Raw genomic sequence first — 27387 nt, 5'->3', positions numbered from 1 at the left:
GAGCAAACAATCTTTTTGATCCAGGCTATCCATATCCAAAGTTTTGGGCATGCAGTGTACTAAGAAAAATTCCAATCAAGAAGATCACAATTAACCTTCTCAAATCAAGCTTTAGAAGAACTCCTTTGCCTTTCAGAATTTGGAATCAAAAAAATACTTCTATTAGGAGGAGAATCTAGGATAAGTCTCGGGAATGAAAGCATTTTGGACATATCTCACCAAAAAATCAACTACAAGTTCAAATAAGTAATTTTAATCATAATAATTTGAATGACTTCTGAATAAAATGCAGAGCCATGGGAAATCATAAATTTCTGTCGACATTGTCTTCAACATACTGATACATACACATAAGATTGATATCTTCTTTCGTTTACAAGTTCACATTTAAATTCCAACCATCTCAAAAAGGATACACTTATACCAATTTAGCTCTACTTGTTTCTTTCCTTTTTCGTTCAAAAGTATTCATGGCAATAGTCTATTCTAAGTTACCAAGAAGTTTCTACTTGATTGTCAAATCAGATTACCTTCCCCCGATGTTATAGGCTTTTTCTAAATACATAATTTCATCGAACTGCCTGCTCTTGTTTAAAGTTTCCTACTGAAAATTGCAAATAAGATAAATAAAACTTGCAGCTTTGATATAAAATGTTGACAAAATAGACAGGAGGTGATTTGGTTAAAACAAGACATGATCATATATATCTACTTATACATCAAATTCATGGATTTCAGAATAATAAAATTGAGAGAACCTTTATTTTACGTCACTATAGATGAGTAGCCTGATATAATTCTTAACCATATTATTATAATAGTTTATTTATCTATATCCTATATGTTTCAGTGATGTATTATCGGGCATATGTATATATGTTTGCGTGTATGTATGTATGGAAGGATGGATGGATGGATAGATAGATCGATGGATATGGTCATTTAGTATATATAATTTATAAGATTGCTTACTTGCCTAATTTTATGATTTTTTCTTTTATAACTTTGAGTAACAAAAAGTTGAGAAGATTCACTCAAACATGAAAATATAAATTTCAAGCACAAAGAAAATGCCATGTGGTGTGCAAGGCAAAACAATTTTCTTTTCAAGCAAATTAAGTATAACGATTTATGCCATATGTAAATTTGCATGCTTTTTGAAAAAAGACAATTAATGTATCAAATATAATTGCGGTCAATGGCCAAAGCTTGGACATTAAAAGTCATTCTCTATACAGGAAAAAAAAGTGAAAATTTGTATTCTAATTAATAAGACTTCAAAAGAGAAAATTGCGATCTAACCTCCTAACTTTTTCTTCTTTTATGCAGTAATACACCTTTCCAAGGTGTGAAGGCTGTATACAACAATCCCTAAACAAACAATAATTTTGTCTTAGTGGCAAAACCCTGCGCAAATAAGAGCCACGTATGACTACCAAGGATAGATGCTCTCTATTCTGATTACCCAAAACACAAGCATCCAAAATATAGTGGAAGCCCGCATGAAACCTCTTCCTGCCCCACATATACCTGTTACTCCACCAACTTCTCTATACACAGCTGACCATCTTCTCCTCCCTATCCCCATATTAATTAATATCTCTATCATTGTTCCCATGATATACTTTTAGTAGCACGTTCGTTGGACCTTTTTGATAGCCTCGTCATATCTGTCATGCTGAAAGCTAAGGCGGCCGTAGACAAATGGAACCTGTCCACGCTCTCCCTCCACCCCTCCTTTTATCCCTTTAATTCCTAATAGCTGTAAAAGGTTCTAAAGACCAATTGGCTTGGCCAACCTTTTATATATTCCCCGTCCTCCATCCTTCATATCCCAACTCTCCCTATATTCCTCTCTCTCTCTCTCTCTCTCTTTCCTTCATATCAATATTAGATGGGAAACATCAGGGTGGCCTTGTTACTACTGACCTTAAGCATTTGTCTATTCCCTCAGTTGAGCTCAGCCCAACTCCGCCGGAATTACTATTCCAAAATCTGCCCCAATGTCGAGAGCATTGTGAGGAATGCTGTGACCAAGAAATTCCAACAGACTTTCGTCACTGTGCCCGCCACGCTACGCCTCTTCTTCCATGACTGCTTCGTTCAGGTATAGCAGAAACCCAAGATGCATGGCTCTACTCCGTGCTCGTGATTGCTTCTCTAAACTATTGGTGTTATTACAGGGTTGTGATGCTTCAGTCATCATTGCATCCACTGCGAATAACACAGCCGAGAAGGACCACCCGGATAACCTATCCCTGGCTGGAGATGGATTCGATACTGTTATCAAGGCTAAGGAAGCCGTGGACGCCGTTCCCCAATGCAGGAATAAGGTGTCCTGTGCCGATATCCTTGCAATGGCCACCCGGGATGTCGTAGCACTGGTTGGTCACGATATCCTAGCCATTGATTTCTCTGTATATATATATATATATATATATATAGTAGCATTATAAGTAACGTAGTGGTTGGTTGGATATTGTTGGAACAGGCTGGCGGGCCATCGTACGCAGTTGAATTGGGGAGACTGGATGGGCTGAGCTCTACGGCGAATAGTGTAAACGGGAAGCTGCCACAACCGACCTTTAATTTGAACCAGCTCAATGCCTTATTTGCAGCGAATGGGCTCTCTCAGGGCGATATGATAGCTCTTTCAGGTAACTCTAGATGGATAGATATCCTTTGCATATGTTTGATTGCTAGGTATTCAACAATTGCATTCAGCACGCTGTCCGTTGAGTCTAATTGGGACATTAGATTAAGGCCTGTAGATTAGCAGACAGAGAGCAGATCGACAGCTTAAAACAACTGCCGAAGAAACAGAATACTATATTCAATTCTGCTTCATTCTTGAATCAGGTAATGGTTGCCATTATTACAAATTGGCATCGGCATATTAGTATCTTTGGAGAAATTATTAGATGGATCAAGTCCAGTGGACCAGTCCGATACTCACTTGCCAGACCAAAATAGGTGTGAGAATTCTTCTTGTCATCCACTGTACGCATGCCTTGGGATTTGGACTGGTCTGCTGGAGTTTGTCCATCTAATAATTTCTCGTTTCTTTGGATCTTGCTAGGTGCCCAGTTTTCACGGAGCCCACACCTTAAATCTAGGAATGACGGAAACTGAATTAGCATGCACTCTGATGGATCCATTAGAGTAATTGTATGTTGGTTTCCTTCCACGTTCCTGCATATGATTGGTTCATGTGGTTGGCCACAGGAATTATAGCTCCTGGCCAACCTGGGCTTATTGCAGCATTAATGCAGTGCGCAAAACTATGTTATCATGGTCCCATATTGACAAATACAAAAAGCTGCCACCTGGGTTTATTTATTTGGGCTGGTCCTCCTCCCAAGAGATCATTAAGCTTTTAGACCATGAGTTTGTGATAAGTAGTCTCCAAATTAGATCCATTATATATCATAATCTTTATTAATTATGTAGATTCCTCACTAAAAAAAAAAAGATTAAGATCAAGGAGGATCTGATAGGGTCGAGTAGGACCGAGCCACGAACGGGCACCCTTCCTCTTCTCTTTTGATTAGAAATCCTTCGTTATAAGATTGGATGGAGGAAACCGTCGTAGTCTCAGATTGACTAATAAAATGGATGGATTGCACTCCATAATTCCTGCCATGTAGGTCAGCGTTACAACATCATCCGTACAAGTTCGGCCTGCCACTGCGCCATAATAGCCGGCCAATTTGGACCCAAATCTTATTAGATGGACAAGGCCCACCTATTGCGCATAAAAAAATAAAATAATTTCATCTAGATTCACGGTAGATCTGATCCGCCGAACAATTTCTCTGGGGCATACGGTCTTGGATATCTTCGAATTTTTACCGGTCCTGGACCCGGCTCAAGCTAGCGTGTTATAGCCGGAAATGAAGGAACTAATTTCTATGATCTAGTGGGCACAATGCTTGTCTGTCTCCAACTTGACTTTGTTTTATTTGTAGCATTCAACTACTCTGATTGGATGTAGTTACATGAAAACATTTGGATATTAATCCCCTTAAAAATCACATTATCTTTGAGTATAGATTCACCTGGATAGATATGGACATTAGTCAAGGGGACTTGCCAAGTTGTAAGAGGCTATAGATGTGTTCTGAAAGTGATGTTGGTTGAAGGATGGATGATTGGATGGTAACAATAAAGGTGCCACGTTGGATTGTAGTTGCATCTCAGTCAGGTTTAAAGCTTATCAATTATATAGATCCAGACTGGAAGATATCTTATCCAATGTCTGACAGAATCACTGATCCTTAGGTCATTGTCTCAATTAATTGGTTTCTTTTGAAACTACTAGTCAATTGAGATGAGGCACAAGACATTTTGACTGGTAAACAGATATCATTTTTTTGATTTTTCTTTTTTCTGTTTTTGATTGACTTATATTGTTCATAAAATAATTTGAACTCATAAAAGAATTTCTTTTGTGAAAAACTCCTCAACAGAAGAAAATTAAATTTGAAGAAAAGTCCTGTAGAGGATATCGTAGTAGACAACATAGAGAAATATAAGGTTAATTTGTTCAGTTATTTGTGGAAGAAAATGGAGTTTTCATTAAGTTTTTGTTGATCAACTCTATGATTAGTTAACATAGACTTTTTCGTTGCTTGTCATCTGAATTATGCTAAAATTATTTTTTGAGAAATGATATGCTAGAAAGCAAAGACTAAGATGAAGAAATACTGGTTTTGGTATTTAGATATCTTGTTAACATAGTTATGCAAAGAATCATCTCTTCATCTCAGAATTCTTCATCTCTCCACCGGAAAATGCATGCAAACAGTTGTTTTAGAAATTTTGGGTAAAACCTTGTGCATTTTGTATGTCAAACCTATCTTTGTTAAATAATTAGTGGTCTGTGGTACCTTAAAAATATTTCCTTTCATCATTTATCTATACCATATGAAAGTATAGTTTTGGATTTGAGGAATATTTCATTCCAGTTCTATCCATCACTTTTAACTTCCCAAAATACCCTTCTACATTTCTCACAATACATAACAAACTTTTGTTTAAATAAATTTGACTTTTTTAAAAAATAAAACAATAAAAATTCTAGCACTTAGAAAAAAGGAAAGCAAAAATAAGAGTGATACAGAAATATGAGAGAGATCCATTACACTATGCGATTTACTAGCAATTGGGCATATGTGCTTGAGTAAAGAGAGAAAAGAGAGTGCTAAAGTCCAATCAATTTGAGAGTCAATTCAAAGAATCAAATCCATTTAGGTAGAATTATAGAAAGGGATAATATCCAATCTATTTTTAATTTTCATGAAAAGATTTGTTTTGATCAGGAAAGGAGGAATGGTAGCTTAAACAAGTGAAAAAGCTATTAGGATAATTAATCTATTTTAGGGCATATAACATAGCTGAAAATTTCATATTTTTCAAGCATATATTACATATGTACAATTACTAGTCCAGTATAAAGTACAAGTTGGTGCGCAACTTTGGATAGGGTATGACAGATCATTTCTTCTGATCAAACTTTGAGGCCAATTGGCTTGTTGTTTGGCTTGAGAATATAATTATTCCCTCCTTACACTCATTAATATAGAAAAATAAAAAATCTTTCTCCAAATATTCCAATATCCTAGCGTGATATCTGCATCATTAAAGTTTGCCGGTCTTCGAAATCATGGTTCTCACTTTCCCTTAAGAATCTAAGATATAACATCTTCCTTTATAGGTTTGATCAATTCCAAGCCTATCATTTCCATATCTTTGCTTCCTCTTACAGCATCCAATGATGCCTAATTCTTTCACCTTTATTCACATTCATGCTTACAAATATATAGAGGAATAAAAACAAACCACCAACAACATGATATCCATGTATGCTTATTAGGCATCGTATCTTTTACCCGCCACCACAACCTGAAAGAAATTTTTGAATTTTATAAAAAATAATGCTAAACTAACATCAATCATGAACATTTTTGAAATATCCAAAAATCTTATAAGATAACCAGCACCGAAGATCGCCATGATTTTTCAGTATTTTGACCGTGAGTACATGTTAGCTTTTTTTCTCTCTTCTTCTCTGCACCTTTTGAGAACTACTCCCAAATTTATATTTGCTGGGCTAGTATGTAGAGCCAAAAATGAAAATAAAAAAAAATAAAATTCAAACATAACTTATTTTCAACTTATATTAATTGTCAATTAAATGTCAGAAACTTAGAAATTAAGCTGACATTTCCTCTCTTTTTTTTTCGTCCAACTTTGCAGCTGCTCACACTGTAGGGTTCTCCCATTGCAGCAGGTTTGCCAACCGCATCTACAACTTCAACTCCCAAAACCCAGTAGACCCCACCCTAAATAAGACCTATGCGTCCCAGCTACAGGCCATGTGCCCCAAGAACGTAGACCCCACCATAGCTGTCAACATGGACCCCATCACCCCCCGGATCTTTGACAACCAGTACTACAAGAACCTTCAGCAAGGGATGGGCCTCTTCACCTCGGACCAATCCCTCTTCACTGACCCCCGGTCCAGGCCCACCGTCAACTCTTGGGCCCAGAGCTCCTCCGCCTTCGAGAAGGCCTTCGTCGCCGCCATCATCAAGCTCGGCCGGGTCGGAGTCAAGACCGGGTCCAATGGCAACATTCGCCATGAGTGTGCCACCTTCAACTAGCTTAATTACTGAGAGTGGCTTTTATTTTTGAAAACTATGGTGGAGTCAGTCTCAATGAAATTTTCATACTATGGTTGTTAAGAATGCAAGTGAGATCATACGCAAAAGAAATGTGCTTCTTCTCAAGTGTGGTAGCATCATCGAGTTGCTCCTTTTTCATCTTTGATTGTTTTTTCAACTGAAACCAAAGATAGAACCGAACGTCTTAAGAACAGATAATTGTAAATAACATGGAGAAGCAAAGATTGCTTCAAGAACTATGGCAAGCAAAAGGAAATCCCATCGGATCCTATAGAAGAATCTGGGTTTCATCTTTCATTTGTTAGTGATGTTTTGGTAGAGAGAACAACTGACCTTTTTAAATTGTTCTTTAATTTGCTCCTTCACTCATCCAAATTGGAGCCTTTAAATTATGGTTCCACATATGAATGGGTTGGTTAACACACGGAGCGGACTTTGGGCATGCACTCCTGAAAATTTTCACATTTACTCTTCTGGATTGAGCTTGAATGTTGAAGCTTCAAATGAGCTTGATTAGCATAACTTTAGAGGAAACTAAAGCACAAATTTTGGGCATTACAATCACATAACATCTTATGGTTCCTCGGTACACAAAAACGTTCAGCATAGTATTATCTAAAGATGACAAGTGGGAAGAGAATGCCGCAAAGAATACTAGCAAACCCTTGGATGAATATGATACATTGGTATATTCAAAAAGAACAAATGCCCTGCGTGAATATTCTCATAGGATTGGATTAAACATCCTATGGTATTCGGATCCTAGAGGAATTTGGGTCAGATGGAATTGGGTTATATAGGGCCATACTTAAATGGATCATCTAATCCACAAATCCTATAGAATTTTTTTAGTCTACTCCTAGGGAAAGACTCAAACATGCTCTAAATAGATTTTGACAGCCTTCGGCCAAGTTATACTCTTATTATAAGATTTTCCTTAGTTACCAAAAAAAAATTCTCTTGAATCTCACAATTTTGGCTCTCTGCCTACCTTCTTAACCTCAAAAGCTCTGATGTTTATGTTGTGATCTCAGAGCCAACATCTGCCCCAATATGGTCAATTTAGATCACAAGATTTTCCAGTCATTCCACATTATCTTTCTACCATTTACCTACTATGCCATGAGATACGGTTCTGCTATAGAAAATAGTGATGACTTCAAACTCACAATCCATCGACAAGAGTTTCGCTTACTCTTTCGATTTAATATATAGATAATATTACATATGAATGCAGAGATAGCTTAAACTCAAAGCGCGAACCAGAACAAATGCAGGTTCCTCACACAAGCAAATGGATTCCCATTAACAAAGGCGAGAACCTAGAATAACCCATCTAATTATGTTTCCTGGGACCTCCACGTTCTATGCTATTAAAAAATATACTCTTATTTATTAGATGGGATAGGCCGCAGGATTTGAGATCTTGCCGCATCCCACTGGATATGGTTAGACTGGTTCTGCCATTTATACCTTGCACTAGTCAATAACAATCCAGATACCATTTATTACTAAAAAAATACACACTGTTATCCAAATTTAATTAAAAATTTTAAATAAAAAAATTATTATTGATCAACTGATAATTTTTATTTTTAAATAAAAATAAAATAATTTTATTAAATGATGTGCTGATTTGTTATTAGTTGGTGTCAGATACACATAATAAGATTATTCTAATCAATAATTTTTTCACTTTAAATAGTTCCAAGTGCCTATGCGGCTGTGCCTCGCCTTTGTACCTTGGATTATGACCATGAATTTTAGATTATAACCAAAATCTATTGAAAGAAATTGTATATTAAAAAATTTTCGGCCAAGAGTATTGTGAAAAGATAATTACATATTAGTTGATGAATGATATTTTGATTACATAAAATGAGAAACATATGCTGAATAACATGGAGAATGAGACAATCATACAATGTCTCCAAAATATGAAAATCAATCGAGAACAAAAATATAATTTGTCTATATATTTTTAATTCAAAATTTAAATGTTTAATTTTCATCATTTTAATCAAAGATTTATGTATTATACATTCTTTCTTTAATTTATAGTGCCCCCCTCGGTCTGTCCTGGCCGTTCCCATCCGTACCTCCATTCCCGACCACTTTCTGTCTCAGACAAATGCCAGGGGCGGCTTTCAAAGGGGTAGCTTGGTGGCGTTAAGGCCGTTTCCAGCTGAAGTGGTAGTACTGCTATCCATCACCGCTTCATTCCCCACCACTCTCTAATCCTACGTGGAAGTCAGAAATTGGTTGAAATATAAAACTGAATTTACATTAGACCAATCATAGGATGCCACATCATCATTGTTGTTTGTTGACCGCTGCATCAGCAGATTATTATAGACAGTAAGCATTCCAACTCCAGACGGAAAAAAAAAAAAAACACCCCGCTGGCGTCCAACGACAAAAACGTGTCCTTTTTCTGTAGCCAGATCCGACCAGAGACCTAACGGTCAACAGTCCCGGATCTGACCTAGCTTTCCGTATCTCGAGGGCTTAGGTGGCAGCATCCGAGGAGGCCTTGTACCACGTCGGCGGACAGCGAAACCGGGACCACACAGTGTGAGGAAGTTACACGGTCCGACACGTTTACGGTCTACAGGATCGTACGCGTCGTTGTCAAGCTGAGACGCGATGGAGGCAAGCTTGCACACGCGGTACAGGAAGCGCGTACCAGAGAGATCTCTTAAGAAGGAACCAAGAAATGGTTAGAGACAAGAGAGAAGAGGAGGAGGAGCAATAGAACAACGAGGGCTTTGGGAACAATGGACAGCTGCTGGGATCGGGTGGCGATTCCGATGAGGCGAGTCTGGATCAACGTGGCTACCCGTATCGGCATTCAGAAAACCGGTAAGTTTTTTTTTTTTTTTTTGCTCGTCGAACGGTCCGAAATATTTTCCCCGATGGGAGTTAATTAAATTAGATTTATTTATTAATCTATATTTTTGTAATGGTTTATAGGGTTGTCGAAGCTGAGGAAGGAGGTGAGGACGTGCGAGTACGAGGACGTGCACGTGATGTGGGAGATGCTGCGGAAGACCGACGGCGAGATCGGACGGTATCCGCCGGTGGCGATGGATGATGATAACAAGATCCGACGGCGGAGGATGAGGCATCACCGGAGTGGGAGGGCGAGGAGCGGCGTGTGGGCGGCCGTGCTCGAGTGGGCTCCTCATAACCTGTGCCGCGAATTCTAATTGGATTGGAACGGATCCGAATATGGGATGAGTGCGGCATAAGAGAGTTGGTCTCGGCACATGCGAAGCCGTCTTTCCCTACCGTCTTCCCCCGTCGCTGCAATATCTGTCGTGGTAGTCGCGGTGGTCTAATTTTGGGTTCTCTTGTACACAGACCGAACGATCGCGAAGACAATGGAAGCGAGGGGAGCTTTCCACCCCTGCATATATATATATATATATATATATATATATATATATATATATATATATTTTAAAAAAAAGTAGTAGTCCCTTCCTCTTTTGAGAAGACCATCTCCTGGAACTCATAATAATATTTGCTATTTGCGATTGCTGCCTTCTCCTCAGTGTTGTAAATCCCTGATCTTTCTCTAAGACACAACTATTTCTCTCCCTACTCACTTTTAGATTCTGTGAACAGATCAGTAAGTTGGGCATTCAATAGAACCATCCAATGGATCTGCTATGGCAAGGCTTTAACCTCTCAGTAGCTCCAGGTTAAATGAAAATAAATTTCTAATATTTCAAGAAGGATGGATAAGGTTTTCTCCCATCAAATAATCCAAAACTGATTACAGAGACAAGCCTGTCATAGAGTCTAAAATTTCTTTGACAGGAGGATAAGCATAAATTTTAAAGCTAACCGTAGAGTAGTGTTCAGTCTAAACCTTGTTTTGATCCATTAAGCTGACCATCACAAATTGGAAGGGTGTGTATCAATACTTAGACTAAAAGGTGGTTGATGTGGTAGTTCTCCACTGACAAAGTACCACCATGGAAGATGATTTATAACTCCTCCAGAGGACAAGAGTGGTGTGTTAGACTTCTATAACACCAATATCTCTTCACTCTAGTAGCAATTCTTCAATGAAAAATTGAGTCATGTATGTCATCCTAGTATAGTGTATCGCACATTCAGTGCATCACTGTGCTGGTATACCATAAGCCCCTGAATGAGCACAATATGAATTGTACAATTACAAAGATGCGTCAAGCCTGTGTTTAGGATAATAAATTTCTCATTTGTAAACCAATTTTGCAGTGACACCAGAAAAATTCTATTCCCGAGATACAGATTTTGGCTCTAATAAGAATTTCTAAGGTCAAATCATTGTAAACTTACAGTTCATAACTCAAAATCGTTTAACTTTATGGGATCACATTAAGATATGAATCTACAATTATCGTCCAATTTTTCCCCTGGCTCTCCCATGCTCTTTGACAGGTCCATGAGCATCGTCATGCATCAACACAATGATCTGCCGCTTGTGGAGACCTCACCATTTCTACACTCGTCTGAGGTTTAGAAACCATCAATATGCCATCAGGTTTCTCTTTCATTTATCGTCTTGTATCACAGAGACGGGAATTGCTTTCACGTGCATTACATGCACATAGAGTTGGTAAATGTCATCCGAACACCATGAAAACGTCTCAAAAGTATAACTAGACATTCTAAACCATATGACCACTACAAGATGATAAAGAATGGATTTTCTAAGCACAAAAGCATGCCAAAATATTTTAGCATCATTGTATAAGTAAGGGCATATTTGGTTAAAAGGAGTTGAATTTTGGAATGAGAATGAGAATGGATGCCTTCCATTCTAACTATTTGATTGGGGACCTCGTTCCTATTCCAATTCTAAAGGATGATAGGAATGTCTCAATCCCTCGAAATTTAATCCCTATTCCCCTTTGGTATTCAAATTCCATTTCGATTTCGATTCCAATCATGAATCAAATGTATCGAAGGATATGACACTCCGATTTCAGTCACAAACCAAACACACCCTAAAGGTATAAAACCATATACCTCCCTATATAAAGCATGATACAAAGGAGCTACTGGAACTGCTCAGCATCCTCTCCAATAACTATATTACAATCAGAATCGTGGTTTTAAACCCATATATTAACAAGATTTGGATTATCTCAACCATACCATGAGATTTTTAGAGGTGCATCTATGAAGTCAGACCGAGTGGGGCATCAGCCAACCATCTAAAGCCTTATAACTTTCCAACCTTCCTTTGACCACATAATGTCCCTTCAAACAGAAAATTCACAACTAGAACGTACCTTCAATGCAACTAACATAAATCTTAGATCTCCTTATTTTTCACATTTCATGTTTCATATTAGTGTTCTCCTTTTTCTGTCTATCTAATTCATTTTGTTTTCTCCTCTTTCTCTTTGACAGAATTTTTTTCTCATGAAATAGCTGTTCCAGTGTATGAAGAGTCATTGATACCATTAATATGGCAAAGCACAGAGTAGCACCTTACTTGGAAGCTGAAACCATCAAGAGCTTAAATCTATCAAAGTACCTGTTCCTTCCCTTTTTCCCTCTCGATATAGGATGGCAAGGAGAACAAGTTTATAACTGCACTAGATCAATACACATGCATGCCACTGCTATTTGAATCGGAAAGGATAGTAGATTTCCGCTATCTTGATCTTCAAGGATTTTCGCTACTTGGGTCCTGCCTTTCCGAAGGAGGCTACAAGAGTTTGCTAAGAGCTATGAATTATGAACTAAAAGACAATCAAAAGTAAAGAAAGATAACTAGAAGGTAAAAAGAAATGATCATTCAATTCACGAAAAGTAAACCTCCCCTCAGAATTACAACTTAGTATTTATACATCTCCTTATTAACCGTTATACAGTTATCCATCTTCTATATTAATGCTTGCCATTTTCAATTACCATCATTTCATCCACTTGCTCTGATAATTGCTACAATGGGCTGTAACTATTTCCTCACTTTCCACCTCTTAGCCTTTCAACAACTATCCCCATAGATCTTGCTCTCGAACCACACCTGAATCAAGCTAACATCCTAGCAAAGAACTTAATCAGGCAGGCTGTGCTGGCAATTTGCTTATGTTCACGCCTCATTTGGAACTTGACTTGTGTCTCAAGTAATCAATCATCCGAGTCTGATCAGCTCCCCCTACATACCACTCAGCCTGTCTTATGTGGTGCCACATAGTAACCTGATTGGCACTTTCTAATTACCTTTTGGCCTTCTTCAAGACTAAGCACATAGCCTCATCTTAAGTGATCTTTATGTCCTTGGTGGGATCATAATGTAAATAGTCCTATCAACACTTTACTCCAGTTAGTGGACCCCTTCTCATTATGTTAAATCAGACCTGAACACTTGGCCATTTTCTCATTATGGAGGTTCGAACCTCACATTATTTCTTTGATCCTGGCACCACCACATAGCCCTTATCTAAACCGTTATCTAAACTTTAGATTTCCACCACAAATTAGGATATGGTGTACATAGTACCAAACCATAACAATTTTAGAATATGATCCTTGGGCACAGTCAACTAGTTATCTAGAATGCCTACATGCTGGACACTTAGCTCAGCTACATATTCATATATTAACTCATTTATTAGCATAATTTAAATTGAAAACACAATTTATTGGTCAAGATCCATGATACTCCAATTCTTCACACACAGTGAGTTGTTGATTTTATTTTTATTTTATTTTTATGTTTTTTCACACCAGGAATGTTTAAAACACAATTCAACAAAAAATTGGAACATATTATAGTTAATTTTGGAACATATTTATTTTTTTTAAGTAAATAGATTAATATACTATTTTCCCTTAAATGTGCTACATATTTACCAATGAAAAGTTAGTGTTTAATAAAAAATTCACATCATAGCAGTTCCAATTTGAGTAACTAATATATAACATTACCTCTTTAGAAGTTCTAATTTAGAGCCTGCTTGGATAGTTCAGCAGGATTGCGCAGATGGGGCAGCTTATTGGGATATTCCCCAGCAGATTCTGTGTGCCTTTTTTTATCAAAGAAATTCCTAAAAACCAACAAGTCCAATGGGGCTCGGGCTTTAACGAGCTCTTAGAAGATGTAGACTGGTGGTAGAAAAGGACCAAAGGTTCGAAGAGTATGTATTGATATTGCCTATGTGCCTCCCTTAAACCTCAAAAATAAATAAATAAATAAATAAATAAAGATATTGCCCAGGATGAGTAAGGGTCATATGTATTGTGTCATATAGGTTTCGACTGTCCTGAAAAAGATTCAATTTCATATTGAATATATCTAGTAGACTTAGCCCTATTCTGCTCTAATATACACGAACAGTATCAAGAAAATATCATTTGGTATCATGAAACGTCTACCAGCATATCATGATCTGCTCTGGATCTGAAGTCTGAACAATACAGGTTTGCCAGCTACCTAGATGGTTGCTTTTAAAAATAAGAAGTTAAACTGTACAAGTACCATAAACAATATATCCACTAATAAAGTGTATTACTGGAATATGTTTATATCGATAAAAAGAACATCCTCAAAATTTTCATCTATACAAAATAATATCTTTCACATGCAATGAGATGGTTTCAGAAAGCATAGCTCCAAAATAATGAACAACTGGTGAAGTAACCCAAGAAGTTATTATTTACCCATCTATGTTTTGGCAGTAAGACAACTATTTTGTCAGAACTAAGCTTCTTTCACAAGCTTTATTCCAGAGAAATAATTACTGTTGGTTTCAACTTTAACTTAACATTACCCTGCACCATATTCATGATACGGAAGAGGCATGAGTAGTATATGGAAATAGAATTCAACTCCATAGAAAGGTGGACTAGAAATGAAATTCAAATTATCTGCTATAACCGATGCAAGTCTTAAGGAAAGAGAAACAAAGAAAAAAAGTACAGGGTGTTATACATGAGAACGTTCAAACCAAAAGTGTATTCAGTATTATCTGATACAGACATTTTTTTTAGCAAATGAAAATTCCAAACCTTTTATTTATTTCTCAGTTTAACTGAACTCTATGAGTGTGTCATAAATAAATATAAAGTAATAGACTTTCCAATTACTTGATAAGCTTTACAGTTTACACTGGTGATTCTGAATTATGCTAAGATTTTTCTTTAAAATCTAGTAGCTCCTAACAATTTTTCCTAGTAGGTAAACTTCTGAATCATTTATTCTCCAACACTTCCTAGCTTATTACTAAAGTTTTCCTGGTTTATTGCATGTTGCCATTAGCAAGCCAAATTTTGTACCCACCTTGACAATATATCTAAACCTCGTCAATGGAGAAGGAAAACATTAGGCTGCTCCATTCGGTGCAACTCAACAAGATTTTAGAAGTAAATGTCCCAAATTAGACTGCATTTCAAAAATGCCAAAATATTATGATTTTTGATTTAAACATTAGGCTGCACCACTCTGTGCAGATGCTCATAGCTGATCCAAAATATCAAAATTGGATAGATATAACAACGAAATGGTAAGCAATCATGTATCCTTATATCAGTAGTAAAATTATTTCCAACATAACATACAAGAATAATGAATTTATAATCAGCTTATCTCAACCAAAAAAATTAAGTCTATCAAGAGCCACAAAAATCAAGAAGTAACACTTTATTTACCAGCATGGTAAAGAGAAAAGATGTAGATCAGAAGATTCAGAACCATAACAATTCGTAAAGTGAAAAGATGTATAAATTGGGTCGAAAGGTTTACATTCGATGGCCAGGGCATGGACCCATTCCCAAAAAATTGGAGGCTTCAGTGGTGACACCTATATGTCACTTCAATTCCGTCCTCAGGAAGGCACATGGAATTTATTCCGCATGGCAGGAGTAATGAATTGTTTGTAGCTTGAAACTTCTTGAGAGTAAACTCTGCGGTCTTTTACTAATGTTTTTTCTGTACTTTGAGCCTAATGATGTACTCTGTTGCTTCAGCAGTATCAAAGGCTCGTGAGGATTGTCGATCCTGTAAGTAACACTTGCAGAGGCAATCAATAAGACTGAACTTGTATTCATGCTGTGGTTCATTCTTCCAACAGATGCAAGCATGTCTTCTCAAGCTGTTGAGGCCAATCACCACCAAGCAACTGAGAATTCAATTCCATTGCCACCCGAAAATCTAGTAATGAGACATAATAACATTGATTTGACCCTTGCACCTGTTCTCCTTGCCGCATACCATTTATCCCAGGAAAAATCCTACCATTTGTTTGCCTCCTATTGCTGCACCTCGCTCTAGCTAAGTCCATACAGGGTTTGATCAACCTCTTTAGAAATGCATCCAAACCAATATTCAACAGATTAGTACAGTCTACTGATAAACCAAGGCCTTCAACCTCCAACTTATGCTCCAACTGCTTCCTTAAAGATCTTGTATCAGGCAGTTCAGAACTACCATGACAAGACTCAGGAACATATGGATTAGAAAGATGAAAGCCTCCAGCAAAACCGGTGCAAAATGTTTTACGGGGAAGAGCACCAGCAGTCCTCGGAATGCCCAGAGGTGCCCTTACAGGGCTTCTACTTTGGACACTCGGACTAGCTCTTGCTTGTTCAACCTCTTCTCCATCTTCCACAGATGCAACTTCTAAGAAAGCCTTACTACCAACAGATATCAACTCTTGAGCACTTTGCTGCTCTCGTGACCTCTGCAAATCGCAAGAATTAGTGACTTCTTGCAGATGTCTAAGAGGCATCTGTCCATCAGGTCCAAGGGGGCTCGGACGGTCACTGAATCTCCGATCCCTACTACTTATAGACCTTCTCCTTCGAGGGGATGTTGGGCAAGTGTCTCCAAAGCTCGACAATTTGCTAATCCGAGAGTTCCCTGTGACTGTCTCTTTGCTAGGCGGGCCAAGGGCAAGACATGCATTGCCAAGGATCGAGCGGATGAACATATTGTGAATAGCAACATTTTCCTTCCCAATGGTACTATAGCACAACTTATCAAATTCTAACTTGCTAAGTTTCAGGTTGAGTAATCTTTTCACATTATAGAAATACTTCTCAGCTTTTTGCCGCCCGAGCTTCTTGAAAAGCTGAGATTTGAGCTCCATAGTATCAATTCGGGAAAACTGCCTGTAAGATGGCATCTTGACCTCCAATTCTCATGCAACCACTAAAATGCAGCTCACTGATCTAACTCTCACTGACCAGTAAAATCTCGAAAACAAAACCCTAGGAGTAAAGCTACCTTTTTGTCTCCAAAAACACAAACTCGATCAAAACTGGGTATTCGGATATCTATTGCAGATCAGATGATAGCTACAGCAGATCAGACCCCTGAATAAAAAGAAACACTCAAGAAAATCAGATAAAGAACTAGGTTTTCAACTAAAAATCATTAATTGATCGAAAATAAAATAAGAAGGCAACCGATAGTAAATTCTCGGGGCTAATGAAGGGGAAATTACTAATTTAATGCCGCTAGTAATTGATTCCCACAAATAAACAAATCATACGGACTGTTTTGCTGGAAAACGGATTCCAAGAGAAACCCTAACCGGAAATCGAAGATCAAAACCAATTAAAGCCACAGATCGAGCACGTGATCAAGAAAGGAAAGAAGCAAATGGCGAAAGAAATAAAGAAAGGACCGACCTTTGGCATCGAAGAAGAGCTTTGGGATTGAGGACTCGACAGATCTGGGGGTGCGAAGAGGGGTCAGAAGGGTTTCAATTTTGCCCTTTTTGGGGCTCGTGGCGTGCTGCTCTTATTTATATAGAAGCGGAAAGAGAGGAAAGGAACAGAGCCTCCTTCGGGCCAAGATTGGAAGCTTCTCAATGCGATATTTGGGTCAAAGACACGTGTGATTTTGGTTGGTGAGTGCGGACGCTTGCTCTGCGGTTGGGGACTTGACTCTCACTTCCAAGTCGCCTACACGCCCATGGAGTGGTCTAATTATTTCTTGGACCAGGTCCCATGGACCACGCCAAATCCCGCGGTGGAAAACACGCCTCATCACTCTTTGTCTTTCACCAATTTCGATTGGACGTTATCCACCGTACATATGTTTCGCAATTTGCTTTGATCCAGTTAGACCTGGTCTATACAGTAATTTCTCCACGTAGTGGGTCTCGTAATTTTGAGAAAATACCCTCTCTCTCTTTTGACACTTTTGAGTCCCGCTCCACTTCCGAGTCTCATAAACAAGTGTGGATTTGAGGGGGAGAGAGGAAGGCCCGGAGAAGGGTTTCTTTGGTCGCTAAGGTAGATAATTCATACAAATTTTATATAAATATATAAAAAAAAATCAAAAAATAAAATATTTTTAAACTATCCAAGGGCTACCTCCATAATAATACACAAAAGATCCTCCGTGTGCTTCATCATATAAGTCGCCACTCAATCTGCTACAGTATTTATCTTCCTGAAGATATGTCTAATTATAAGTTCAGTGCATCTTGAAAGTAAAATAGATGTTTCACAGAAAATGATAATTATGTAGAATTTTATAGACAACATGCACAGCGAAAGCATAATAAATTTTAAAAATTTAAACTAAAAAATCTTAAACATTAAACTATTAAATCAGCACCTCCTTGATGATTAGCAATCATATGAAATATTTTCATAATATAACCCGAGATTTGAATCGAGGGTCATGGCAACCGCCGCATACTTATAGAATACTTTTCCCATAAGCATGCAAGGCATCTCATCATGATATCTTCACAAACAGTTAAATAAATTTTTCTTTATTCAATAATCAAACATTGGTTCAAATAACAAATCAAAACTAAGTGTTCAAAAGAAAGTAACTGTCTGACAAGTCAATATTAAAAACAAAACTAAAAGTCTTAAATAAATTCTGAGAAAATCCTAAATCAATGAGTTAACTCCATCTCTAATCGCTCTCCCAACCGAAATCCCGCATAATGCTAATTTTCTGGATCTGTAGGAAAAACATAAAACTTATCATGAGCTAAATAGCCCAGTAAGCAGTGTATACCTTTAACTGAATAATCAGGCAAATAATACTATGCATAACAAATCAATATGTAATTTCATGAAATCATATTCATACTGTCAATCATATATAAAAGTCAATTCATCATAATTTCTAATTATGCTTTTCTTCTTAAATTCATCAATTTCTTAAATTCTTCTTACCAACCATGACTATGACCACATTATCCCTGTGGCAGGGTCATAATACCGCGTATCTGCTTGCGGTGGGCTACGAATCATCTGGCAGCCAAGTCCTTTGGAACCGCTGGTCTAACTGGCGGTTTTGTCGCTGGTCTATCTGGCGACATGTCGCTGGTCTCACTGGCGACATAAATCCTCAGGACAGTCAATTACCAACGTATATGCCCCCATTGGCGGGGTCCTCAACACAGTCAGGTTGTCAATTTCATATTGCCTTCCGATTCATATATTATTTTCAAGAATAATAAAATTAATTGATATTCGAGTCAAATCAATTATAACATTCTTTGAGATCATATATCATCATAATAATTGCTCCACAAATAACTTCAATCATAAATAATTTTCTACAATTAACTTTCATCATAAATAATTTTCAATAATTATTTCAATAAATAATTACAATCGCAAGCATGCATAAATTTATTTAATTCATAATTTACCAGAGAAATTCAGTAAAAGTAAACACTACTTACCTCAAACGTATTCCAATAAATCCACATAATTCTATAAATTTTCTTTCAAAAATTATGTTCGTAGATCATATCGCGATATCCCATGATCAAATATCCACAATCCTATACAGAATCAATTTCAATAATTAGAAAGAATACGAATACCATATTTCAACGGTTTAGATTGGGTCCGATCATCTAATTTTATCTAATCAAAATCTAACTAGGACCTAAATGATCCAAAGTTTGACTATCAGATCAAATCAGATTCGAAGTGATAGGATCGAGGTTTCTTCATCGATTTCATAAAATCAAGTGGAGAGAGAGAATCAGAGGAGAGAGAATTCATGAGGTACAATTCGAATTGATCAAGTGACACAATCCAACATTACGATTGGTCCAATATCTCAATTGGTGAAACCAACATGATCAAATCAAATCATGGCTAGATCGAAATCATGGATGATCAAATCTAAAGATTCATGGTCTGATTAAGGTGGGTGCCAGTACGCTGTCTGACAATCATGGATCAAGGTTCTTCATTAGAATCAGATCAGACTTATTAAAAGAAATTTCTTCATTCACTAATCTTTTTTTTTAGAGAGAGAATCAATCAAGAGAGAAAATATTTTAGAGAGAGAAAATTCTAGAGAGAGAAAATTTTAGAGAGAGAAAATTCATCTTGAATTCTTCAGACAATATGATTCAACAAATTCTGATCGATCAGATCAAATCATGCTAAAATTATCATGTGGACAATTCAATAAGATCATGAGAAATAAAATCTAAAAATACTTGATCTGATCAAAGTGGATGTCGGTGTACCGTCCGACGATCACGGATCAAAAATCCATCACGAGGATCATTTAAATTCATCATCATTCTTCTCAAAATTCTAGAAATCTTAGGAGAGATAATCTAGAGAGAGAATTTTAGAGAGAGAAAGTCCAATTCTAGAGAGAGAAAATACTAGTTCAGGCTGAAGAGAGAGAGGGAAGAGAGAGAAACTCTCTTTCTCATATTTTATTATTTATATCATTATTTATTAATTAATTTAATAATTTTTCTTTTCTTTTCTTTTCTCTCTCTTTTTTTTTCACGGAAGAGAGAGGAGAGAAAATCATATTTATTATTATTATTATTTTATTTTTCTTTTTTTTTTCTCTTTTTCTTTTTCTTTTCTTTTTCTTCTTTTTCTTTTCTTTTTCTTTTCTTTTCCTTCTTCTTCTTTTCTTTTTCTTTTTCTTTTCCTTCTTCTTCTTCTTCTTTTCTTCCCGGGCTTTCATTGGGCCGAAACAGGGGACCTAGAGGTCCCCGTGCCTTGATCGGTCGATCACGGCCATCTCATGGCCGGAGGTGGCCGGCGGCAACGGCCGACTCTCTCGGGTTCGGAGAGACCAGGGCCGGCGGTCGGCGTGACCGTCGGCGCCGGAAAATCAGAGGAAAGAGGCAGCGAACAGGGGGATTTCTTTCTCCAACTAAATCCGGCGACACCCGTCGCCGGCCATCGTGCACACAGGCACGGGAAAGAAGGGAGAGAAGAGAGGGAGAGGAGGGAGACCTTACCACAACCTCCGATGACCCCCACCGGCGAGAAATCGCGGCGAACACGGGTCGAGGAGTCGCGGCTTCAAACGAAAAAATCGGAGAAAAATCTCCGGCAATCGACGGCGACGGAAGGGTCTACCCATAGAGGAGAGGGGAAGGGTTCTTATAGAGCTCGTCCTAGGGTCTTTCAATGGCCCTAGGACTCCGATTCTTGATCGGAGAAGAGGAAGACTCCGATCGGGAGTCTTCCTGCTCTGTTTTTCTTTTTTTTTTTTTTTTTTTTGGGCTTAGGATTCGTTGCTTGGGCCAGGCCTCACATTCTTCCCCTCTAAAAGAAATTTCGTCCTCGAAATTTTTTCTTGCTTGAGTCTTCATAGTTTCTTATTTGAATCTCATCCACAAATATTTTATTTCTTGATATAAATTCATTCTTAAATCATTTCATAAGAAAAAAATCGGTACATCAAATATCGATCTGAACGGAACCATCCATTTTCTTATTTATCAAGATCAACATCTCAAAGATTTTCAATATTTCAATATTTCAAAATTATGATCTTATTTCCTGTAAAAATTAATATTCAATATCTCATGACTCAAATTAAAATCAAATCTATCTCTTGTGAATAGAAAAAGGTCAATGTCTCTATTCTTGCATAAGAACTTCATTCATCATTAAGTCATTTCATAAAGATCAATATCACCATTGTTGATTGAAATCAATATCACTATTTTCTAGTCATTGAAGTTCTCTTACTCAAACCCTCAAATTCTTAAATATTCTAATTCTTGAAGCAAATTTTATCATTAAGTCATTCCATAATAAAAATCAATAACTCAAAAATTGATCTAAATCAAAACTATATTTTTCTTATAATCAAAATCAATGTCTCTGTTCTAAGTAAGTATATCAATTTTTCTTTATCTAAACATTAACAACTCTTAATTAATCAATTTATTATTAAACAACTCCAATCCATTTTTTATAGAACAATCGTCAATATCAATAGATAACCTCAATCTTTTCCATTCAGTCAGAGAAATAATAATGATCAAAAGAGTTCTAACTTCAAATTTCATTATACCTTGGAGATAAATATTTGAGTATAATAATCTAAGATCGAAATCATCATTCGATAAACAATCTCAAATTCTTCCTAGTAATTAGATAATTATAAAATTTAATTCTAGGATAGAAAAAAAAATTATCTCTAAATATTCTAAATCTAAAATCAAAAATCAAGGGTCCACTCATCCTAGAATTAGGATGCTAAATATTTTTGTAGCATAGTAGGTGGAAGCACTACTTTTAAAAAATCACATTAGGATATCTAAAATGATTCAAAATTTTAAAATATTATTTTTTCTAATATCAATAAATTTTTTGTATCAAACCATATCATCTATCATAATTCTTTGACTCAAAGAATCAACATTCCTGACTTACTCAAAGTAATCCAGATTACCATGCTTCCGCTGCGCACTCTGATCTAATAATCAAAATTTCTTAGGTTCACCAAAAAAAGTTTGATCAAATTATTTCTTTATCTAAAAATTTTAAATTTCAATTGAAATCAAAGATTAACTTTCGATTCTCATTCATACCTTTACTAGTGTACAATAATCTTGATTAACCCTTGAGTTCAATATCATATTTAAACCATCATATAGATTTACTATAATCAATATGAATCAAATCTCAATTCTCATATCAATTCAATTCGATAATTTTCAAACCAAAAATCTTTATAAGTCAAATCAATGAGAAAATTCTTCGATGCTCCATCAAATTTAGACATAATCTGAATATATATGAATTTCAAATCATTATTATTGTTATTTTTTTTTTTAAAATTTCTATCATCAGAATCTTCAATATCTATCAAATATCCTTTCATAACAATCATACAAGTTTCAAAAATCAAATCTCCATTTAATAGTAGATTCAATTAAGGACCTCGTTAACAAAAGCAAAGGAAACTCCATATCAATTCTTAAATCCAAGATTTCTTAATTGTAAATTCACATAGGTCCCTTAATCTGAAATAAATATAAATCAGATCTTTTATCTTAATCTGAAGATATCAATTTTTCATTAACAACCTCAACAATAATATCAAAAAATCTCTTAATCAACTTAGATACGAAATCTTTAAATTGAAATTTCACACACATCATGTAGCCTCCAAGAGGCATAATAAGATCCATTATTTAGATCTAAAGATGATGATTAAAGCTTCCAATACAATGAATATTCTACAACCTCATAATCAATTTCATCAATAAGAAATAGGTTTCTTTGCAATATCCTCAAATATGCATTCATCCTAATATGCCACTTTATATATAATCCACATACCAAATTCAATTTCGATAAATATTCCAATCAAGCATCATAAAAGATTTTTCTTAGCCCATTCTGGAATAATATTTTATTATCAAATCTTTATCTTCCAATAATAGTCAATCTCTCAACTAGAAGTAATATCATAATATTATTCTCACATCGAATTTGAACTTACGATTCACTTGAATAACCAATGATCAAATTAATAACCATAATGCACAATACAATTTTTATATCAATCCTTTTGTGATTACTTTCGATCAAGATCTAACTAATCATATCATGATCAATAGATCATCCATCATATTTCAAATTCTATATGTTATAATCTATTGTGATCCTTTCATACATAATCTCAATGTTTAATCAAAATTTATAAATATTTCTCCCACTACAATCATCAAAGATCTACACTATAATGTCCCTGGTGTCTATCCACTTACACCCATTCTATATCTGATTCTATGTTTCATAATTCATCCACTTATGCTCTGATACCACTTTAATTGTCACGCCCCCGACCCGAGATTTGAATCGAGGGTCATGGCAACCGCCGCATACTTATAGAATACTTTTCCCATAAGCATGCAAGGTATCTCATCATGATATCTTCACAAACAGTTAAATAAATTTTTCTTTATTCAATAATCAAACCTTGGTTCAAATAACAAATCAAAACTAAGTGTTCAAAAGAAAGTAACTGTCTGACAAGTCAATATTAAAAACAAAACTAAAAGTCTTAAATAAATTCTGAGAAAATCCTAAATCAATGAGTTAACTCCATCTCTAATCGCTCTCCCAATCGAAATCCCGCATCATGCTAATTTTCTGGATCTGTAGGAAAAACATAAAACTTATCATGAGCTAAATAGCCCAGTAAGCAGTGTATACCTTTAACTGAATAATCAGACAAATAATACTATGCATAACAAATCAATATGTAATTTCATGAAATCATATTCATACTGTCAATCATATATAAAAGTCAATTCATCATAATTTCTAATTATGCTTTTCTTCTTAAATTCATCAATTTCTTAAATTCTTCTTACCAACCATGACTATGACCACATTATCCCTGTGGCAGGGTCATAATACCGCGTATCTGCTTGCGGTGGGCTGCGAATCATCTGGCAGCCAAGTCCTTTGGAACCGCTGGTCTAGCTGGCGGTTTTGTCGCTGGTCTATCTGGCGACATGTCGCTGGTCTCACTGGCGACATAAATCCTCAGGACAGTCAATTGCCAACGTATATGCCTTTATTGGCGGGGTCCTCAACACAGTCAGGTTGTCAATTTCATATTGTCTTCCGATTCATATATTATTTTCAAGAATAATAAAATTAATTGATATTCGAGTCAAATCAATTATAACATTCTTTGAGATCATATATCATCATAATAATTGCTCCACAAATAACTTCAATCATAAATAATTTTCTACAATTAACTTTCATCATAAATAATTTTCAATAATTATTTCAATAAATAATTACAATCACAAGCATGCATAAATTTATTTAATTCATAATTTACCAGATAAATTCAGTAAAAATAAACACTACTTACCTCAAACGTATTCCAATAAATCCACATAATTCTATAAATTTTCTTCCAAAAATTATGTTCGTAGATCATATCGCGATATCCCATGATCAAATATCTACAATCCTATACAGAATCAATTTCAATAATTAGAAAGAATACGAATACCATATTTCAACGGTTTAGATTGGGTCCGATCATCTAATTTTATCTAATCAAAATCTAACTAGGACCTAAATGATCCAAAGTTTGACTATCAGATCAAATCAGATTCGAAGTGATAGGATCGAGGTTTCTTCATCGATTTCATAAAATCAAGTGGAGAGAGAGAATCAGAGGAGAGAGAATTCATGAGGTACAATTCGAATTGATCAAGTGACACAATCCAACATTACGATTGGTCCAATATCTCAATTGGTGAAACCAACATAATCAAATCAAATCATGGCTAGATCGAAATCATGGATGATCAAATCTAAAGATTCATGGTCTGATTAAGGTGGGTGCCAGTACGCTGTCTGACAATCATGGATCAAGGTTCTTCATTAGAATCAGATCAGACTTATTAAAAGAAATTTCTTCATTCACTAACCTTTTTTTTTAGAGAGAGAATCAATCAAGAGAGAAAATATTTTAGAGAGAGAAAATTCTAGAGAGAGAAAATTCTAGAGAGAGAAAATCTCTAGAGAGAGAAAATTCATCTTGAATTCTTCAGACAATATGATTCAACAAATTCTGATCGATCAGATCAAATCATGCTAAAATTATCATGTGGACAATTCAATAAGATCATGAGAAATAAAATCTAAAAATACTTGATCTGATCAAAGTGGATGTCGGTGTACCGTCCGACGATCACGGATCAAAAATCCATCACGAGGATCATTTAAATTCATCATCATTCTTCTCAAAATTCTAGAAATCTTAGGAGAGATAATCTAGAGAGAGAATTCTAGAGAGAGAAAGTAGAGAGAGAAAGTCTAATTCTAGAGAGAGAAAATACTAGTTCAGGCTGAAGAGAGAGAGGAAAGAGAGAGAAACTCTCTTTCTCATATTTTATTATTTATATCATTATTTATTAATTAATTTAATAATTTTTCTTTTCTTTTCTTTTCTCTCTCTTTTTTTTTTCACGGAAGAGAGAGGAGAGAAAATCCTATTTATTATTATTATTATTATTTTATTTTTCTTTTCTTTTTTTTTTCTTTTCCTTTTTCTTTTCTTTTTCTTCTTTTTCTTTTCTTTTTCTTTTCTTTTCCTTCTTCTTCTTTTCTTTTTCTTTTTCTTTTCCTTCTTCTTCTTCTTCTTTTCTTCCCGGGCTTTCATTGGGCCGAAACAGGGGACCTAGAGGTCCCCGTGCCTTGATCGGCCGATCACGGCCATCTCATGGCCGGAGGTGGCCGGCGGCAACGGCCGACTCTCTCGGGTTCGGAGAGACCAGGGCCGGCGATCGGCATGACCGTCGACGTCGGAAAATCAGAGGAAAGAGGCGGCGAACAGGGGGGTTTCTTTCTCCAACTAAATCCGGCGACACCCGTCGCCGGCCATCGTGCACACAGGCACGGGAAAGAAGGGAGAGAAGAGAGGGAGAGGAGGGAGACCTTACCACAACCTCCGGTGACCCCCACCGGCGAGAAATCGCGGCGAACACGGGTCGAGGAGTCGCGGCTTCAAACGGGAAAATCGGAGAAAAATCTCTGGCAATCGACGGCGACGGAAGGGTCTACCCATAGAGGAGAGGGGAAGGGTTCTTATAGAGCTCGTCCTAGGGTCTTTCAATGGCCCTAGGACTCCGATTCTTGATCGGAGAAGAGGAAGACTCCGATCGGGAGTCTTCCTGCTCTGTTTTTCTTTTTTTTTTTTTTTTGTTTTGGGCTTAGGATTCGTTGCTTGGGCCAGGCCTCACAGTATAAAAGAATACCTACAACATTTATTCTAAAACTCCGACAGAACCTCCACGATACGTCCAAATGTTCGTCCTCCAATGGTGATCCACACAGAGATTTGATCAAGACACCAACTCCTCAAGATGGTTCCTCCCTCTAAATTCTTCCTTCAAGAACTTCTTTAGGCAACAGAACCTTGGGGCTACCTTTCTCTCCTCCTAGCCTTCCTATTTTTATCTTTCTTTTCTCATTGTCTTTCTTATATCTCTTCCTAAGCCTTTGTCCTAAAATCGAAATTGTTCTTATTATTTTAGAACTTGTCCTAATAAGGAAAGGAAGAGAATAATTGGACAAGAGGGAGAGTAGTGTAAGAAAGAAGAGATAAGAGAAGAATTCAAATGAATCTGAACCTTAGCGCGGCATCCTATTTATACTTAGCGACCAGATGTCATCAGGAACAACTCATGCCTTCTCCACGTGACAACTCACACCCAACCAGAAATTCTCATGCCTCCAACCATTTTTACATGCCCATCAGCAAGCCTTGTGACATGTGACAAACATCGGGAAAAAGTCCAAAAGTTGCTTCGCACAGAAAGACTCTTCGGAGAAATTTTTTTCGATGTTTTTCGAGATGTCGCGAGGCTTCTCTTGGGCGGCATGTTTCTTCACCCTTGATCAGCGTACTTTAGCCATCCAAGGGCCCACAAGGGAGGCGCTAACTTGATTT

The 27387-nt window shown here is 36.5% G+C and overlaps 3 protein-coding genes across 4 annotated transcripts; 2 read left to right on the top strand and 1 right to left on the bottom strand.

The window, feature by feature from the left end:
- The first annotated feature begins 1807 nt into the window (after positions 1-1807).
- LOC105033254 (peroxidase 51) lies at positions 1808-6791 on the top strand. Its single transcript, XM_010907974.4, has 4 exons — positions 1808-2107; positions 2184-2384; positions 2492-2657; positions 6259-6791. Exons 1-4 carry the CDS (start codon positions 1895-1897, stop codon positions 6663-6665), a joined length of 987 nt encoding a protein of 328 aa, XP_010906276.1. The 5' UTR covers positions 1808-1894; the 3' UTR covers positions 6666-6791.
- A 2599-nt stretch (positions 6792-9390) lies between these two features.
- Positions 9391-10227, top strand: LOC105033255 (uncharacterized). Its single transcript, XM_010907975.3, has 2 exons — positions 9391-9548; positions 9660-10227. The coding sequence occupies exons 1-2, from the start codon at positions 9464-9466 to the stop codon at positions 9893-9895; spliced, it is 321 nt and encodes a 106-aa protein (XP_010906277.1). The 5' UTR covers positions 9391-9463; the 3' UTR covers positions 9896-10227.
- A 5094-nt stretch (positions 10228-15321) lies between these two features.
- Positions 15322-17487, bottom strand: LOC105033256 (uncharacterized). Of its 2 annotated transcripts, XM_073259777.1 has the most exons (3): positions 17328-17436; positions 17141-17225; positions 15322-17009 (listed from the first exon to the last, which is right to left on the bottom strand). In XM_073259777.1, exon 3 carries the CDS (start codon positions 16817-16819, stop codon positions 15752-15754), a length of 1068 nt encoding a protein of 355 aa, XP_073115878.1. In that variant the 5' UTR covers positions 16820-17009; positions 17141-17225; positions 17328-17436; the 3' UTR covers positions 15322-15751. The 2 variants fall into 2 exon arrangements, with proteins under 2 accessions (XP_073115878.1, XP_010906278.1); XM_010907976.4 differs by lacking the exon at positions 17141-17225 and having other exon boundaries at positions 17328-17487.
- Positions 17488-27387: the final 9900 nt, after the last annotated feature.

This window comes from Elaeis guineensis, chromosome 6, assembly GCF_000442705.2.
Source record: "Elaeis guineensis isolate ETL-2024a chromosome 6, EG11, whole genome shotgun sequence".
Classification (NCBI taxonomy): Eukaryota; Viridiplantae; Streptophyta; class Magnoliopsida; order Arecales; family Arecaceae; genus Elaeis; species Elaeis guineensis.
Note: the sequence above shows the minus strand (reverse complement) of the source record. Positions and strands in the feature narration are given on the sequence as shown.

Bases quoted from the DNA above. Each gene is read 5' to 3' on its own strand.
- LOC105033254 (XM_010907974.4), top strand. From the start codon at position 1,895: ATGGGAAACATCAGGGTGGCCTTGTTACTACTGACCTTAAGCATTTGT. The intron at 2,108-2,183 runs GTATAGCAGAAA...GTGTTATTACAG, and splicing joins TCCATGACTGCTTCGTTCAG to GGTTGTGATGCTTCAGTCAT. The intron at 2,658-6,258 runs GTAACTCTAGAT...CCAACTTTGCAG, and splicing joins CGATATGATAGCTCTTTCAG to CTGCTCACACTGTAGGGTTC.
- LOC105033255 (XM_010907975.3), top strand. From the start codon at position 9,464: ATGGACAGCTGCTGGGATCGGGTGGCGATTCCGATGAGGCGAGTCTGG. The intron at 9,549-9,659 runs GTAAGTTTTTTT...AATGGTTTATAG, and splicing joins TATCGGCATTCAGAAAACCG to GGTTGTCGAAGCTGAGGAAG.
- LOC105033256 (XM_010907976.4), bottom strand. From the start codon at position 16,819: ATGCCATCTTACAGGCAGTTTTCCCGAATTGATACTATGGAGCTCAAA.